Source organism: Phyllobates terribilis, unplaced genomic scaffold (genome assembly GCF_046119375.1).
Source record: "Phyllobates terribilis strain yellow unplaced genomic scaffold, ASM4611937v1 Scaffold_7__3_contigs__length_470593459, whole genome shotgun sequence".
NCBI classification, from domain to species: domain Eukaryota; kingdom Metazoa; phylum Chordata; class Amphibia; order Anura; family Dendrobatidae; genus Phyllobates; species Phyllobates terribilis.
In genome coordinates, this window is record NW_027362767.1 from 94857398 (window position 1) to 94874890 (window position 17493).

Sequence of the window (17493 nt, forward strand, 5' to 3'; positions counted from 1 at the left end):
ACACACAAATTATACACACACACACACACACACACACACACTATACATACACACACATTATACACACACACACATTATACACACACTATACATACACACACATTATACACACACACACACTATACATACACACACAGATGTGTGTGCGTGTGTGTGTGATGGCAGATGTCATTGTGTGATGTCTGTTTGTATGTATTTTTGTGTTTCAAATGTGTTTATGCGTGTCTGTATATGTTTGTGTGTGTGTATGACTGCATGCGGCCTCCTGCTGAGTATAGTTGGCGCCGTGCGGCCTCCTGATGTCTCTGGGGGGGGCGCCATGCGGCCTCCCGCTGTGTATAGATGGCTACGTTCGGCCCCCCGCTGTGTATAGATGGCTACGTTCGGCCCCCCGCTGTGTATAGATGGCTACGTGCGCCCCCCGCTGTGTATAGATGGCTACGTGCGCCCCCCCGCTGTGTATAGATGGCTACGTGCGCCCCCCCGCTGTGTATAGATGGCTACGTGCGCCCCCCCGCTGTGTATAGATGGCTACGTGCGCCCCCCCGCTGTGTATAGATGGCTACGTGCGCCCCCCCGCTGTGTATAGATGGCTACGTGCGCCCCCCCGCTGTGTATAGATGGCTACGTGCGCCCCCCCGCTGTGTATAGATGGCTACGTGCGCCCCCCCGCTGTGTATAGATGGCTACGTGCGCCTCCTGCTGTGTATAGATGGCTACGTGCGGCCTCCTGCTGTGTATAGATGGCTACGTGCGGTCTCCTGCTGTCTCTGGGGGGAGCGCCGTGCGGCATCTATACTCAGCAGGAGGCCGCACGTAGCCATCTATACACGTATACTCAGCAGGAGGCCGCACGTAGCCATCTATACGGCGCCATCTATACACAGCGGGAGGCCGCACGGCGCCATCTATACACAGCGGGAGTCTCAGTGCTTTGCAACAGCAGTCAATAAATTCTGCTTGACTAATTCTGAGCACCATAAAGTCTGGTTCGCTTCTAACCTGCAGTCTTCATTTTCAGCTTGCTGAATTCTAACTCATTTACTGTCATTCGAGACGATGCCTTTGCTGGTCTCTTTCACCTTGAATACCTGTAAGTGCTCCACTTAATGTCATATTTTTGATTCTGTTCTTCATCTTTTGGCATGTGCAATTGTATGAGCAAGTATTCATATGAATTTATGACCTACTTAAACCTTGGAGGACCTTAAATTTTATTCAATCAAATTTTTTTCCAGTTTAAAACTATGGGACATATATGTGCCTTGGTCCTCAAAGGGAATTTTAAAGGGGCTGCAAACATAAATACGAAAAAAATAATTCAATTAGTGCTTTTTGTGTTCATTTAATTTTTATTTGAAGTCCATTTTTTTTATATACCTTGAAATTAAGCCCTACCCCATGGAATGAATCCCACTCACTAAGCCATATATTCTCTCATGCAAGAGAATAGGGCCAATTATGTTAATGACACTCGGCTCAAACTCTGTCAGAGCTTCAACTGAGTGTGATCCGATTCTCTCGCAGCACAGATATGGAGAAGATGGAAAACTTAATTTCTCCATCTTCTCCATAGTCTCTGTGAGTGTTCATCGGACTGCACTTGGATGACATCTGAGTGCAGTCCAATGTTTTACGTGCACCCGTAGACTTGTATGGGTGCACATGGTCCGAATATCGAATGAGATTATTTTCCCATGCCAATAATCGCAGATCTGCACTGTCCCATAGTATAACATAGGGCCGAGTCCTATCTGATAAAACATCACAGAGCATTCGGCCGTGTTATACGACAGTGTGAGAGAGCCCTTAGAGTCAAGGAATATTTACATGCAGATGATGATATTGCTCTCCAAGTGCATATTTTTTTAGGCGAGTTCATAGTAAATGCTTTGCCTTTTTGACATGTGATCAACTAAAGAACAAGAAAGATTTAGGACCTCCCCTATACAGAAACGGAAAATAGTTTGGAGGACTTGCATGTCCTTTTTTATTTATTATGAGAAAATCATAAAAGATCCCGTTTTTTAACCATGCTGTGACTTTCTGCTGAGGGAGAGGGAGAGAGCTGCCCTATTCAGAGTCTGTAATAAGACCTGCTGACAAAAGTGTTGAAGATACAGTCTAATGTGAATTAACAATGAAAAAAGTTAATTTCACAAATGGCTTGTATTTTTTTTAATACAAACTTTTTTTGTCTTTACAGCTCCTTTAAAGGGAATCTGTCATCAGGTTTTTTCCACCTAATCTGAGAGCAGCATAATGTAGGGTTAGAGGCACTGATTCCAGTAATGTGTCACTTACTGGGCTGCTTAGTGTTGTTTTGATAAAATCATTGATTTGTCAGAAGGTAATTGACTAGTAAGTTCTGTAGGACCCCACCCCCATCACTGATAAGTAGATTTCTGTGTACACTGAGCATGGGCAGAAAGCTGCCAATCAGTGGTGTGGGCGGGGCTATACAGAGCGCAGCATTCAGAGAGCTGCTAGATCTGCGCAGATAAAACGGTGATTTTCTCAAAATGACAACAAGCAGCTGAAAAAGTGACACATCGCTGGAATCAGGGTATCTGCCCCTATATTGTGCTGCTCTCAGATGGGGCAGCACAATTAATATTGTGCCAAATTAATTTCCCCGCGCCTTCTAAACTGCCCGGGGCCCTTGCTACTCTTAATCCACCCCTGGCTGTAAGCCATAATCATCAACATTAACAGAAATAAACACTGGAAATAGATCACTCTGTGTGTAATGACTCTATATAATGAGTTTCACTTTTTGTATTGAAGAACTGAAATAAATTAACTTTTAAATGATATTCTAATTTAGTGAGAAGCACTTGTAGCATGTTCATTCTTTTGTGCGGCTTCCTCTCGGAAATGGCTTGCTATTTAAAAGTTTACATTACCAAAAAGGATGCTAGCAGCGGAAAGGACGCCAATAAAGATGCTTCAGGAATAACACCGCTAGCACTTTCCTAAAGCATCTTCGCCTTTAAACTCAAGGCATACGCCAGCGTCTAAAAGACGTCTTGTGCACATATGCTTAGGCCAAGTCCACACGATGAGTATTTGGCGTGTGTTTGATGTTGTAGATTTTCTGCAACATTTCTGGACTAATTGGGTTACTTGCATTTTTCTCACTGTTTTATAGATGTGGTTTTATCAGATTTTTTTTCTGATGCTTTTTTTTGTCATATTTTAAATAAAACTTCCTGTTATTTAGCTGTGATTTCATTATGTCATGTGCCATTTTAAATGCCTTTTTACTGCGTTTCTGCTGTGAAATCACAATACAAATGCGTATGAAGTTTTTATCTGTGTATTTTCCTCTTCTCCATCAAGTCTATTGGAAAAATAAAACCCTTCTAAAACACATCTGCAACAGAAAATAACATGCTGCAGATTTAAAAAAAAAAAGAAAAAAAAAACACTGCCAGTCATATTCCACAGCATTAAGAAAAACTGCACACTGAGCAAACTGGCATAAACATCGTCCACTTTGCTGAAACTGTAATACTCTGCGTTTTTTTGTACAAAATATGCAGGAGAAAAAAAATGCATCAAGTACTCATGAGAACTAAGCATAATTCAATGTTTCCACTTAAAAATTTGTCATTATTGACCACCCCCAAAAAAACAATCTGTACAACCCCTAAGGCTGCGTTCCCACTATATTTTGGTGGGTTTTAACGCTGCATATTTTTTGAAAAAATGCAAGTGACCTATTTTACTTAATGGGTGCAGAAAATCTGCAACATCAAAAACTCCAAAAGCTCATTGTGGGAGCGTAGCCTTGGGGTATGTTCACATCTTGCATTTTTGCAGTGTTTTCTTTCTTGCACTAATACATGCCAGTGTTGCTTACAATATGCACGTTTTTTAACACCTATTTACATGCACATTTTTTGCAGCATTATTACTTGCATTTTTCACCTATTCGTTTGGATGAAAAGTGCTGCAAAAAAAGCTGAATGAATTGACATGCTGCATCTTCTGCAAAAACGCAGAAAGCTCAAAATACGTGAGGAAAGAAAACCCAAGATGTCCTTGAGATTTCAGAAATCTTATGGATTATGCTGTGTAGTTACACATCAAAAACTATACAAAACTGCCATGTGTGAACATACCTTTGGAGTACAACTACTAACTGGTGCAGTATCATTGCTTTGTTTATTGACGCAGTAGATCCTTTTCCCCTTGATTGCTCATGAAATAAGGCCTTTACCACCGCCTTTCAATGGCCTAATCTCCTGATGTAAGACTTTCTCTGCAGTGTTTTACACCCAGGATTTGCCGTGCATTGATTGCAAACATTTTTCGTAATAATTCTAAGCTCTAGTTGGTTAACACCTCAAAATAGACACAAGGCTGTATACAATTATATAGCAGCAGAGCGTATAGAGATGACAGACTATTGTTCTTTGTAATTTGCCATTTTAGGAAAGGGAGTGGCGTATTGTAGTGTATATTCATCAATGGAATTTTTGACTGGGAGTAAAATCTTGCACTTAAACCAGTTTCACACATCTGTGTCTCTCAGATGAGACCATAGAGTTGAGGTCAGAAGGTTCATGTACCCCCCCCCATCCTCCCAAAAGCATATGTACACATGCAGGTCTTTGAAATGTAAAGCCATTGACATCTTTTATATTCACTATCTGTTTCAGCATTCCCAAATTAGTATTTTCATTTACATGCACATGAGGTGTTAAGTGCTCTGAGCCTGGCCCAGCACCCGCCTCTTTAGCTTCATTGATGGCTCACTGTCTATATGCTGTTGGGCACTTGGCAAGAAAATCAGACAGTGAGCTATCAGTCAAGCTAAGGAGGCTGGTGCCGAACAGAGAAACAACCTAAAGAGGCGGAGGCTCATAAAGTGCTGTGCCTTGCCCAGAGCACATAAAGCCTCATTTGCATAATAAGGAAAACTTTAATTATAAAGTTGTAGATGGATTTACATTTCAAAGTCCTGCATGCCCACATATGCAGCTTGTGGGGGTTAATTTGACGACCAAGTTCCATTAATGTTTTCACTTCTGGACCAGCCATCTAGCAACGAAGATGTCTGGCTATTCTCCATACTAATAAAACTATCATGAAATTGTTCTTTTTCTTGATTTTGAGCTGCTATGTTCTTTGGATTTAGTGACTTTCCGTTCGTTCCTTCCTTCCTTCCTTCGTTCCTTCCTTCCTTCCTTCCTTTCTTCCTTCCTTTCTTCCTTCCTTTCTTCCTTCCTTTCTTCCTTCCTTTCCTTCCTTTCATTCCTTTCTTCCTTTCATTCCTTTCTTCCTTTCCTTCCTTTCTTCCTTTCCTTCCTTTCTTCCTTCCTTCTTTCCTTCCTTCCTTCTTTTTTTTCTTCCTTCCTTCTTTCCTTCCTTCTTTCCTTCCTTCCTTCCTTCCTTCCTTCTTTCCTTCCTTCCTTCCTTCCTTCCTTCTTTCCTTCCTTCCTTCCTTCCTTCCTTCTTTCCTTCCTTCTTTCCTTCCTTCCTTCCTTCCTTCTTTCCTTCTTTCCTTCTTTCTTTCCTTCCTTCCTTCCTTCCTTCTTTCCTTCTTTCCTTCTTTCCTTCTTTCCTTCTTTCCTTCTTTCCTTCCTTCTTTCCTTCTTTCCTTCTTTCCTTCTTTCCTTCTTTCCTTCTTTCCTTCCTTCTTTCCTTCCTTCCTTCTTTCCTTCCTTTCTTCCTTCCTTCTTTCCTTCCTTCCTTCCTTCCTTCCTTCCTTCTTTCCTTCCTTCCTTCTTTCCTTCTTTCTTTCCTTCCTTCCTTCCTTCCTTCCTTCCTTCTTTCCTTCTTTCCTTCTTTCCTTCTTTCCTTCTTTCCTTCTTTCCTTCCTTCTTTCCTTCTTTCCTTCTTTCCTTCTTTCCTTCTTTCCTTCCTTCCTTCCTTCCTTCCTTCTTTCCTTCCTTTCTTCCTTCCTTCTTTCCTTCCTTCCTTCCTTCCTTCCTTCCTTCCTTCCTTCTTTCCTTCCTTCCTTCTTTCCTTCCTTCCTTCTTTCCTTCTTTCCTTCCTTATTTCCTTTCTTCCTTCTTTCCTTCCTTCTTTCCTTCCTTCCTTCTTTCCTTCTTTCCTTCCTTCTTTCCTTCCATCCTTCGTTCCTTCCTTTCTTCCTTCCTTCCTTTTTTTTTTTGCTGCTTTTTTTGCTTCTCAAAAATGAAATTCAATTGGAGACTTATGCTTTTCATATTTCATGGCCCCAATTCATCATTTGCAGGTTTAGGATATTTTTTTTTGTCTTGTGTTAGTTTTTGCTCAGCAAAATGGTTGCACAATATTTTATGAATTAGGCGCGAACACAAAGAGTAAAAATATGCACAATCCTTTCGACAAGCTTTTAAAATTTGCAAGTTTGTCTTCAACTTCTCCCCCAAAATAAAGCCCTCTTTTGTACACCACAAGGGTATTGCCGTAGTATTGTGTAATTATTTTTTGTGACACATCAAGTTGCAAATGAGGAATTGAGCTAAACTTCATGATAACTGAAACCACCCCAATAATGCCAAACATAAAAATAGACTAAACAAAGTAAAATTAGCTTTAAAAAGGCGCAAATTAAATACTGAACATGGCACAATAAAAAATAAACTACTAGAAACATTTTTAAAAGTGCAAAAGCAATGATGAATCAACAACTATTGTTTTTTATGTGGATTTTAATGTTGAATTCTACTAAAATCTACATAAACAGTATATTTTAATGTATGCATTGGGAGTACCTCTCACTCTACATATTAAAGTGAACCTGTCCCCAGGAATAAAAGTGGCCGAATTTTGCGTGTTTTATTTCCATTGTTCCCTTGACTATTCTCCGTGTGTATGTATGTATGTGTGTATATATATATATATATATATATATATATATATATATATATATATATATATATATATATATATATATATATATATATATATATATATATATATAAAATGTCCTCCATATGGTTCCAGCAATATGAATTTTTATATTTAGTGCTAATTTTTATGATTTTTTTACAAGGGGGCGTGGCTGACAGGGTAATAATGCAGAGCAGCCTAAATACACGCCCCCGGAGAACCCTGTGAGGACCGCCCCCTTTGGTAAAGATCATAAAAATTAGCCTGAAATAAAAAAGGCCCAGATCACTGGAACCATATAGCGGATAAAAAGAAAAATGAATGCTCGGGAGTAATGGGAATTAAGTTACGAACAAAGCAGCCCACTTTTGACCTGGTGACCGATGTACAAAGCAAATGTGTGTGTGATCAAAGCCTAACGCAACCATCCAATGGACTACATTCAGCTTTTGCATCATTTCTTTTATAAATTGTGATATTCCCATAACAGTTGTGATAAATAGTTTTATTAATAGTGATAATTCCCATCTTTTTTATAAACCAATGTTTAGGTATGGAAAAAGGAGATGCCCTTTTTAAGACCCCGTTCACATTTCCTCAGTGTGTTCTCCTATTTCTTTGCAGTGTAATTATTCATTATTTCAGGCAGAGTGAATATGAGCAACATAAAATGGGCAATGGCATTGTCAGCACTGCTGAACTGCTACATAAAAAAAGGCTCTCCATAAATGGTTTATTTATTTTTTTTGACACCACATATACAGACGATTAGTTATCCGGTTTTAATGGGATGAGTTTGAATATAACACTTTAAATTATTATTTTCTTTACAGAATACCAAGCTGCAATCTTGCATCAGAAGAGGAAGCACAAGGAGGAGCTGGAAAGCCTAAAGGTAATGATGGCGCCCTCTCCTGGAAATCTGCTGGATGCACTTTTTCTTTTTTTTGTGCTTATGCTTGATGTTATGTATACAAATCCCCTAAAGAAGCAAGGCTTTTCTTTATAGCTAAAAATAACTTTTATATCTAATATATTAAAAACCTATACCAAAAGTATGTAGAAGTATAAAATAGACAATCCAGATAAGGTTATGGGTGGGTATACCTGGAAAATAGTCTAATAAAATACTATTGGTAAGACACAGATGTATGTCCCATTTTTATTTTTATATACTTTCTTGTATAGGTTTTTAATATATTTGATATTAATAAAGATCTTTTTTTCCATTAAGAAAAGCCTTGTTTCTTTAGGGATTTGTTTACAAATATGCTTTTTGGATTAATTATGCTGATTGTGGGTGTAGGAGTGTTTGTTGCTGTTATGTTAGAAAAAAATGTATGTAGCATAACGAGTGTAGACTAGTAATGTAGATGCCGTAGGCCTTGTGCTCCAGAACCAACATGTAGAAACTAATCGGCTTTCATTTTTCCATTGCAGTTGTAGTAATTAAAATTTAAGATTATTTTGATACATGAAGCCCTATTAGTAGGTTGCAGTACTGATTGTTCCCACTTGAGGGCAATGTTACTCTCCAGAAATATTTTGTTCATGTGGATGTAAGAAATGCTTTAAATTTCATCTGCAGAGCCAAAGAGGTAATGCAGTCACTCCGGGAGCCACATTGCTTAAATCTTTCCATATACAGATACCAATAAAGCACATCTGAAAAGGCAAGGTGCACTTGTTACCTCTCTCCATACCCAGCTCTGACATGTATATGTGTGTATACAGTCATAGCAGAAAGTGTTGACACCCTTGAAATTGTTCCAGAAAATTGTTGCAATTACACATGTGTATTTCCTTTGTGTATATTAGAACAACACAAAGAAACAAAGAAAAAAAAAAGGCAAAATTGGACGTAATTTCACTCAACCCCAAAAATGGTCCCGAAAAAATTGTTGGCACCCTCAACTTAATATTTGGTTGCACACCCTTTGGAATAAATAACTGCAATCAATCGCTTCCTATAACTATCAACAAGCTTCTTACACCTCTCAACTAGAATTTTGGATCACTCTTCTTTTGCAAACTTCTCCAGGTCTCTTATATTTGAAGGACACCTTCTCCCAACAGCAATTTTAAGACCTCTCCACAAGTGTTCATTGGGATTTAGATTCGGACTCATTGCTGGCCACTTCAGAACTCTCCAGCACTTTCTTTCTATCCATTTCTGGGTGGTTCTTGAAGTATGTTTGGGGTCCTTGTCCTGCTGGAAGACCCATGACCTAGACACAAACCCAGCTTTCTGACACTGGGCACTACATTTTAATCCAAAATCCTTTGATGATCTTCAGATTTCATGATGCCTTGCACACAGTCAATGCACCCAGTGCCAGAGAGAGCAAAACAACCCCAAAACATCTTTGAACTTCCACCATATTTGACTGTTGGTAATGTGTTTTTTTTCTTTGTAGGCCTCATTCTGTTTTTGGTAAACAGTAGAATGATATGCTTTACCAAAGACTCTTTCCCAGAAGGATTTTGGCTTACTTACATATATTTTTGGCAAACTGCAGTCTAGCTTTTTTAGGTCTGTGTCAACAGTCTGATCCTCATGGGTCTCCTGCCATAGCATTTAATATCATTTAAATGTCGATGGATAGTTTGCGCTGACACTGATGCACACTGAACCTGCAGAACAGCTTGAATTTCTTTGGAACTTGATTGGGGCTGCTTATCCGCCATCTGAACTATCCTGAGTAGCATTATTTCATCAATTTTTCTCTGCCATCCACGTCGATCAGCCTCAGTGCCATGGGTTGTAAACTTCTTGATTATGTTGTGTACCATGGACAAAGGAACATCAAGATCTCTGGAGATTGTTGATATTTTTCAACATATTTGGTTCTCAAGTCCTCAGACAGTTCTCTTCTCCTCGTTCTATTGTTCATGCTTAGTGAGGCACACAAACACACAATGCAAAAATCGAGTGAACTTCTCCCCTTTTTATCTGGTGTCAGGTGTCATTTTTCTATTTGCCCACACCTGTTACTTTCCACAGGTGAGTTTGAACGATCATCACACGGTTGAAACAAACTTGTTAAACCACATTTTTGGAAAGATGCCAATAATTTTGTCCAACTCTTTTTTGGGGTTTAGTGTGAAAGTATGTCAAATTTTCCTTTTTTTTCTGTTTTTTTTGTGGTATTCCAATATACGTAAAGAAAATAGGCATGCGTATAACAAATCCTGTGTAATTGCAATAATTTTCTGGGAGAAATAGTTAATTTTCTATAACTATTTCAAGGGTGGCAACACGTTCAGCCATGAAAATAAATATATGTATGTATAATATATATACATACACAGGTGCATCTCACTAAATTAGAATATAATCAAAAAGTTAATTTATTTCAGTTCTTCAATACAAAAAGTGAAACTCATATATTGTATAGAGTCATTACAAACAGAGTGATCTATTTCAAGTATTTTTCTGTTAATATGATTATGGTTTACAGCCAATGAAAACACAAAAGTCATTATCTCAGTAAATTAGAATACGTTATAACAGCTTTAAAAAATGTTTTTAAATCTGAAATGTTGGCCTACTGAAATGTATGTTCAGTAAGTGCACTCAATACTTGGTCGGGGCTCCTTTTGCATCAATTACTGCATCAATGCGGCAATGTGGCATGGAGGCGATCAGCCTGTGGCACTGCTGAGGTGTTATGGAAGCCCAGGTTGCTTTGATAGCAGCCTTCAGCTCGTCTGCATTGTTGGGTCTGGGGTCTCATCTTCCTCTTGACAATACCCCATAGATTCTCTCTGGGGTTAAGGTCAGGCGAGTTTCCTGGCCAATCAAGCACAGTGATTCTGTTGTTTGTAAACCAGGTATTGGTACTTTTAGCAGTGTGGACAGGTGCCAAGTCCTGCTGGAGAGTGAAATTTCCATCTTCAAAAAGCTTGTCGGCAGAGGGAAGCATGAAGTTCTCTAAAATTTCCTGGTAGACGGCTGTGCTGACTTTGGTCTTGATAAAACACAGTGGACCTACACCAGCAGGTGACATGGCTCCCCAAACCATCACTGATTGTGGACACTTCACACTAGACCTCAAGCAGCTTGGATTGTGGCCTCTCCACTCTTCCTCTAGACTCTGGGACCTTGATTTCCAATTCAAAATTGGAACTCTGGGACCTTGTGGAGTGTGTCAATGACTGCCTTCTGGACATCTGTCAAGTCAGGAGACTTCCCCGTGATTGTGGAGCCTACTGAAACAGACTGAGGGACCTGTTTAAACACTTAGGAAGCCTTTGCAGGTGTTTTTGTTATTCAAATTTACTGAGATAATGACTTTTGTGTCATCATTGGCTGTAAGCCATAATCCTCAACATTAACAGAAATAAACACTTGAAATAGATCACTCTGTTTGTAATGACTCTATATAATATGAGTTTCACTTTTTGTATTGAAGAGCTGAAAAAATTAACTTTTTGATGATATTCTAATTTTGTGAGATGGATGTGTGTGTGTACACATATAGGTAATCTTTATTTTTATATAGCGCCAACATATTCCGCAGCGCTTTACATACATTATGGGGCTCACAATCTAGATTCCTTATCAGTATGTCTTTGGAGTGTGGGAGGAAACCGGAGAACCTGGAGGAAACCCACGCAAACACGGGGAGAACATACAGACTCCTTGCAGATGTTGTCCTTGGTGGGATTAGAACCCAGGAAAACACACACACACACACACACACACACACACACACACACACGTTAGAAAGCAGTGTGAGCAGCCTCTTCTTGCCTCAGCATCTCTGGTATCTCCAGTATTCGATCAGATAGTCAGGGTGGACAGCAGTGTGAGCAGCCTCTTCTTACTTCAGCACCCCTAGTATCTCCAGTAGAAGACTATTCACTTGGAGCACATCTTCTTAGACATCATAAAAGCTTTGCCTCCTCCCTTTAACATTTTTTTATGTTGGTCACTGTTATAAGACAGCAGTGATTTTTAATTCTATTTCATTTTTTTTTCTATTCCTGGAGAATCCCTTTTAATGTATGTTGATACAAAATGGATTTGTCGACCGTAAGTCTGATGTGTATTTAATTCAGTGGAAGATATCTGGGCTTGTATTTAATTTTTTTTCTTTGAATATCTCCATGCATCGGCCCAAGGAATATCCCCATTTAATAGGAATATTTGACAGGACACTGAACCACTAGCTTTCTAATGCATAATTTGCAGAGAACATAAGCAATTTTCTTTGGGGTTGTTTTTTAAACGTTGCAGTCAAACCTATAACCAGAAGACTTCTAATTCATATTAGGGAGCAGGGGTGGAGGATTTGAGTCTTTTAGGCAAGGAAAACAGATTCATTGAATGAACTGAATCTAAGGTTATAGATGGGGATAAAAGCACACATGGATGGGATCCTCGGGGAAAGGATAGTCGCACAGACTTTGGATTAATGTACATAGAAAGGAGAGGACCCACAGCAAACTCTGCCGGGTGCGGGAGGGAAAATGACATACTTCTCAGTATTAGTCTGTCAGAACAAGTTAGAAGAGGTCCCTCATGATCTTTAGAAGAAAATGGCAGTCCAGGAATGAAACCGCTTTTCAGCTGCCGGCTGGCGCCTTCTCACCTGACGAAGGCTCTAGTCCGGAGCCAAAAAGCGGTTTGTGTGTTGTAAAATTTAATAAAGACATTGTCTTCATGAATTGTTAAGTGATTACGGTAGCTTCTTTCGGACAGCACCCCACTGCACACCAGCAGCACAGAACTTCTAAAATAGAGGAGATGGCAACCTATAAACTCTACATTTAAAAAGAAGAAAAATGATCGTAAACCTTAAGAGACATTTATAATAAAGATTTTGTGTACGGTATTTTTGTTCAGCAATTAATTATGATTAGCTCACTTTTCTTTATGTTCCAAATCATATTAGTTTTCCAATATAGTTTGGATAAGAAAATTGCTTGTTCCCAGACTCGGGCTGTGTTCCTCCTGATGGGTGCATTCCACAAGTGATGGGACTTTCTAGAAGACATCATTATTATCTGCCTGTAGTGGATTTGGACAGCTTCAGCTGTCGCTGATGTGCATATAAATATTGTGATTGCAACGTCAATTTTTCATGGTTTTGTTGTGCGACACTATTTCATATAAATGACAATAGAAGTTGAAAGGGAAACTAGAGGATTACTTCACCAAGCAATAATGCAATGTTCTGGAGTTTCAAGCAATAAACAAGAAACCAATAAGGGAAAGTTTAAATGAGCAGAGAAATCATCCGGCACCCCAGACGGTCAAGTGCAGCTCATGTGTATGAGGTTATCATGTGTGACCTTGCTTGTTAGCTCACAGCTGTAAGAATCTGTGCTTTTATTCCCATCCCGTAAAGGATGCCTTTTTTATGTAGTTGCTGCATTGATGACACATTTAATTGTACAGACAGCAACTGTAGTTTAGATCAGAGTAATTGTGGAACAATTGCATCATTTTCTCTAATATAACTCTGAAGAGACAATCGCCATGTTTCCGAGGGGAGCATTGTGGCTTAAGTCTCCTCACCTTGACATGCTTAACATATCACTCTCCACAAGGAGAAACGTTACCCCTTGCATCCTGATCAGACAATTCTCACCTAGCCAAACCAGATCTCACACTTTGCACTGACGAGGGGCAGTTCCCCGAAACACCGTGTTTGCAAATTGAGATTCTGGTTCTGGCTTTTATCCTAAGTCATGTGACGAGGCTCATTGGAGAGTCTATATTGACTTTTAGGATTGCTATTTCCTATAGGTGGCACTAGAGTTTTAGTCCTCTTTTTCTCCTAAGAGACAATTTGCATATTTTCCAGAGGAGCATTGCTGCTTAAAGTCTCCTCACGTTGACATACCTAACATGTCACACTCCGCAAGAAGAAACATTACCCCTTGGATCTCATTAATAATAACAAATGGTATGTAACAGAAGAATATCCAATTTAATGAAGGCAGCTTCTTATTTATAGGGCTAGACTCATGAAGAGACCCTGTTATGGTCTATAGATATTATTGAGACAGGAACCCACTTTTTAGCCAGAACAGAAAGCTGATAACCTAGAGTTGTGTTCACATTAGAATATCGACCTAGCCATGGTATCCGTTTCCTATTCCTTTGAATTCTTTCGATGTGACTATCCCCCACAGTTTCAGCGGAATATAAGGTGATGAGCTGTTATGTTTGAGAACTGCATTTCCTGCAGCACCTGGTTCTCAAGTTCGGAGACTCTGCACCTTCCTTACTATTGTGGTGACCCAGATTTGTCATCCTGTGTGCTTTTTTTTTTTTTTAGACTCTTTAACCCCTTTACAACCCAAGGTGGTTTGCACGTTAATGACCAGGCCAATTTTTACAATTCTGACCACTGTCACTTTATGAGGTAATTACTCTGGAACGCTTCAACGGATCCCCCTGATTCTGAGAATGTTTTTCCGTGACATATTGTACTTCGTGATTGTGGTAAGTTTTTCGTTATCACTTGCGTTTATTTGTGTAAAAAACGGAAATTTGGCAAACATTTAGCAATTTTCAAAATAGTTAATAAATAACATTTCCCACATGTCTACTTTACATCAGCACAATTTTGGAACCAATTTTTTTTTTTTTTTTATTGGGGAGCTATAAGGGTTAAAAGTTGACCAGCGATTTCTCATTTTTCTCATTTTTCTAACAAAATATACAAAACCATTTTTTTAGGAACCACATCATATTTGAAGTCACTTTGAGGGGTCTTTATGACAGAAAATATCCAAAAGTGACACCATTCTAAAAACTGCACCCCTCAAGGTGCTCAAAACCACATTCAAGAACTTTATTAACCCTTCAGGTGCTTCACAGTAATTTTTGGAACGTGGAAGAAAAAAATTAACATTAAACTTTTTTCACAAAAATGTTACTTTAGACCCAATTTTTTTATTTTCGCGGGGGTAACAGGAAAAAATGGACCCCAAAATTTGTTATGCAATTTCCCCTGAGCACGCAGATACCCCATATGTGGGGAAAAACCACTGTTTGGGCGCACGGCAGGGTTCGGAAGGGAAGGAGCGCCATTTGACTTTTTGAATGTAAAATTTGCTTGAATAATTAGTGGACGCCATGTTGCATTTGGGGAGCCCCTGATGTGCCTAAACAGTGGAAACCCCCCACAAGTGACACCATTTTGGAAACTAGACCCCTCAGGGAAATTACCTAGATGTGTGGTGAGCACCTTGAACCCCCAGGTGCTTCACAGAAGTTTATAACATTGAGCCGTAAAAATATATTTTTCACATTTTTCCCACAAAAATGTTTTTCAGCTCCCACTTTTGCATTTTCATAAGGGTAACCGGAGAAATTGCACCATGCAGTTTGTTGTGCAATTTCTCCTGAGTAAGCAGATACCCCATATGTGGGGGAAAACCACTGTTTGGGCGCACGGCAGGATTCAGAAGGGAAGGAGCGCCATTTGACTTTTTGATTGTAAAATTTGCTTGAATAATTAGCGGATGTGCCTAATTTTTTTATTTTTCGGCTGATGGAGCTGTATGGCGGCTTGTTTTTTGCGGGACAAGATGATGTTTTCAGCGGTACCATTTTTATTTATATTCGTCTTTTTGATCGCGTGTTATTCCATTTTTTGTTTGGCAGTATGATGATAAAGCATTGTTTTTTGCTTCGTTTTTTATTTTATTTTTTTACCGTGTTCACTGAAGGGACAATTTTATAGGTCAGGTCGTTCCGGACGCGGCAATACCAAATATGTGTACTTTTATTGTTTTTTTTTGTTTTTTTTTTCATAATATTTATTGATGGGTACATTATATTTTTATTTTTAGTGGATTATTATTTATTTTTTTTCACTTTCTGACAGTTTTTTTATTTTTATACTTTGTCCCACTATGGGACTTTCACTTTTTTTATTCTGATCGGCTGCATAGCATAGGAATGGAGCACCATCCCTGTGATATGCAGGCTGTCAGCGCTGCACAGTGAGAAGATTGTTTGGTCATGCACTGCGCATGACCAAAAAATCTTCCTGCTGTCTGGTGACCCGGATGTTGTCATGACGACATCGGGTCGTCATGGTAACATCCGGGAAGCCGCGGCACACAGCGCTGGAGGCCGGAAGAGGAGGTGAGTATTGCGATCACCTCCCCTTAGCCACCGCAATGCTGCGAACGACTTTAATTGCAGCATTGCGGGGGTTAATGTGCCAGGAGCGGTGCAGGACCGCTCCCTGCACATAGTACCGGGTGTCAGCTGTGACAATTAGCTGACACCCGGCGGCGATCGCGCCCGCACAGCCTGTGTACGCACGCGATCGCCATGACGTATTAATACAGGTCAGGCTTTTAAAGCCCAGGGCACAGACGCGCATTAATACGTCATGGGCTTTAAAGGGGCTAAATGTTCTCCGTAGAGATTTAAAGAAAACCTGTGATCAGGATTTTGTACCCCAAGCCAATGGCACAGCTTGAAGTTCATGGGCCCTAATGCAAAAACTCCAACAGGGGCCCCCAATTATTGCAAGTCTTTAATAGTATTAGTTTTCATATAGGTCAAAGGGACTTTTTGGGCCCCTTTGACTCCAGGGCTGTTTTGCCAGGTGCGATTGCGACCCCCTGCACCTATTTTAGTTAAGCCTCTGCCCCAAGCTAAGGGCATGTACAGTGCCTACAAGTAGTATTCAACCCCCTGCAGATTTAGCTGGTTTGATAAGATGCAAATAAGTTAGAGCCTTCAAACTGCAAACGAGAGTAGGTTTTATGAACAGAAGCATAAATCTTACAAACCAAAAAGTTATGTTGCTCAGTTGAATTTTATTAAATTTTAAACATAAAAGTGTGGGTCAATTATTATTCAACCCCTATGTTTAATATTTTGTGGAATAACCCTTGTTTGCAATTACAGCTAATAATCGTCTTTTATAAGACCTGATCAGGCCGGCACAGGTCTGTGGAGTTATCTTGGCCCACTCCTCCATGCAGATCTTCTCCAAGTTATCTAGGTTCTTTGGGTGTCTCATGTGGACTTTATTCTTGAGCTCCTTCCACAAGTTTTCAATTGGGTTAAGGTCAGGAGACTGACTAGGCCACTCCAACACCTTGACTTTTTCCCTATTGAACCAGGCCTTGGTTTTCTTGGCTGTGTGCTTTGGGTCGTTGTCTTGTTGGAAGATGAAATTACGACCCATCTTAAGATCCTTGATGGAGGAGCGGAGGTTCTTGGCCAAAATCTCCAGGTAGGCTGTGCTATCCATCTTCCCATGGATGCGGACCAGATGGCCAGGCCCCTTGGCAGAGAAACAGCCCCACAGCATGATGCTGCCACCACCATGCTTGACTGTAGGGATGGTATTCTTGGGGTCGTATGCAGTGCCATCCAGTCTCCAAACGTCACGTGTGTGGTTGGCACCAAAGATCTCGATCTTGGTCTCATCAGACCATAGAACCTTGAACCAGTCTGTCTCAGAGTCCTCCAAGTGATCATGAGCAAACTGTAGACGAGCCTTGACATGTTTTGAAAGTAAAGGTACCTTACGGGCTCGTCTGGAACGGAGACCATTGCGGTGGAGTACGTTACTTATGGTATTGACTGAAACCAATGTCCCCACTGCCATGAGATCTTCCCGGAGCTCCTTCCTTGTTGTCCTTGGGTTAGCCCTGACTCTTCGGACAAGCCTGGCC

At 40.0% G+C, this 17493-nt stretch overlaps 1 protein-coding gene across 4 annotated transcripts in view; it reads left to right on the top strand.

Annotated features, from left to right (window-relative positions):
* The window catches only part of FMN1 (formin 1), a 336510-nt gene that overhangs the window by 163162 nt on the left and 155855 nt on the right, over window positions 1-17493 (top strand). For all 4 annotated transcript variants that reach the window (XM_073639006.1, XM_073639007.1, XM_073639008.1 and 1 more), the window contains one exon: window positions 7662-7723. In XM_073639006.1, the coding sequence (XP_073495107.1) occupies window positions 7662-7723 (62 nt within the window). The remainder of the gene's footprint in view (window positions 1-7661; window positions 7724-17493) is intronic.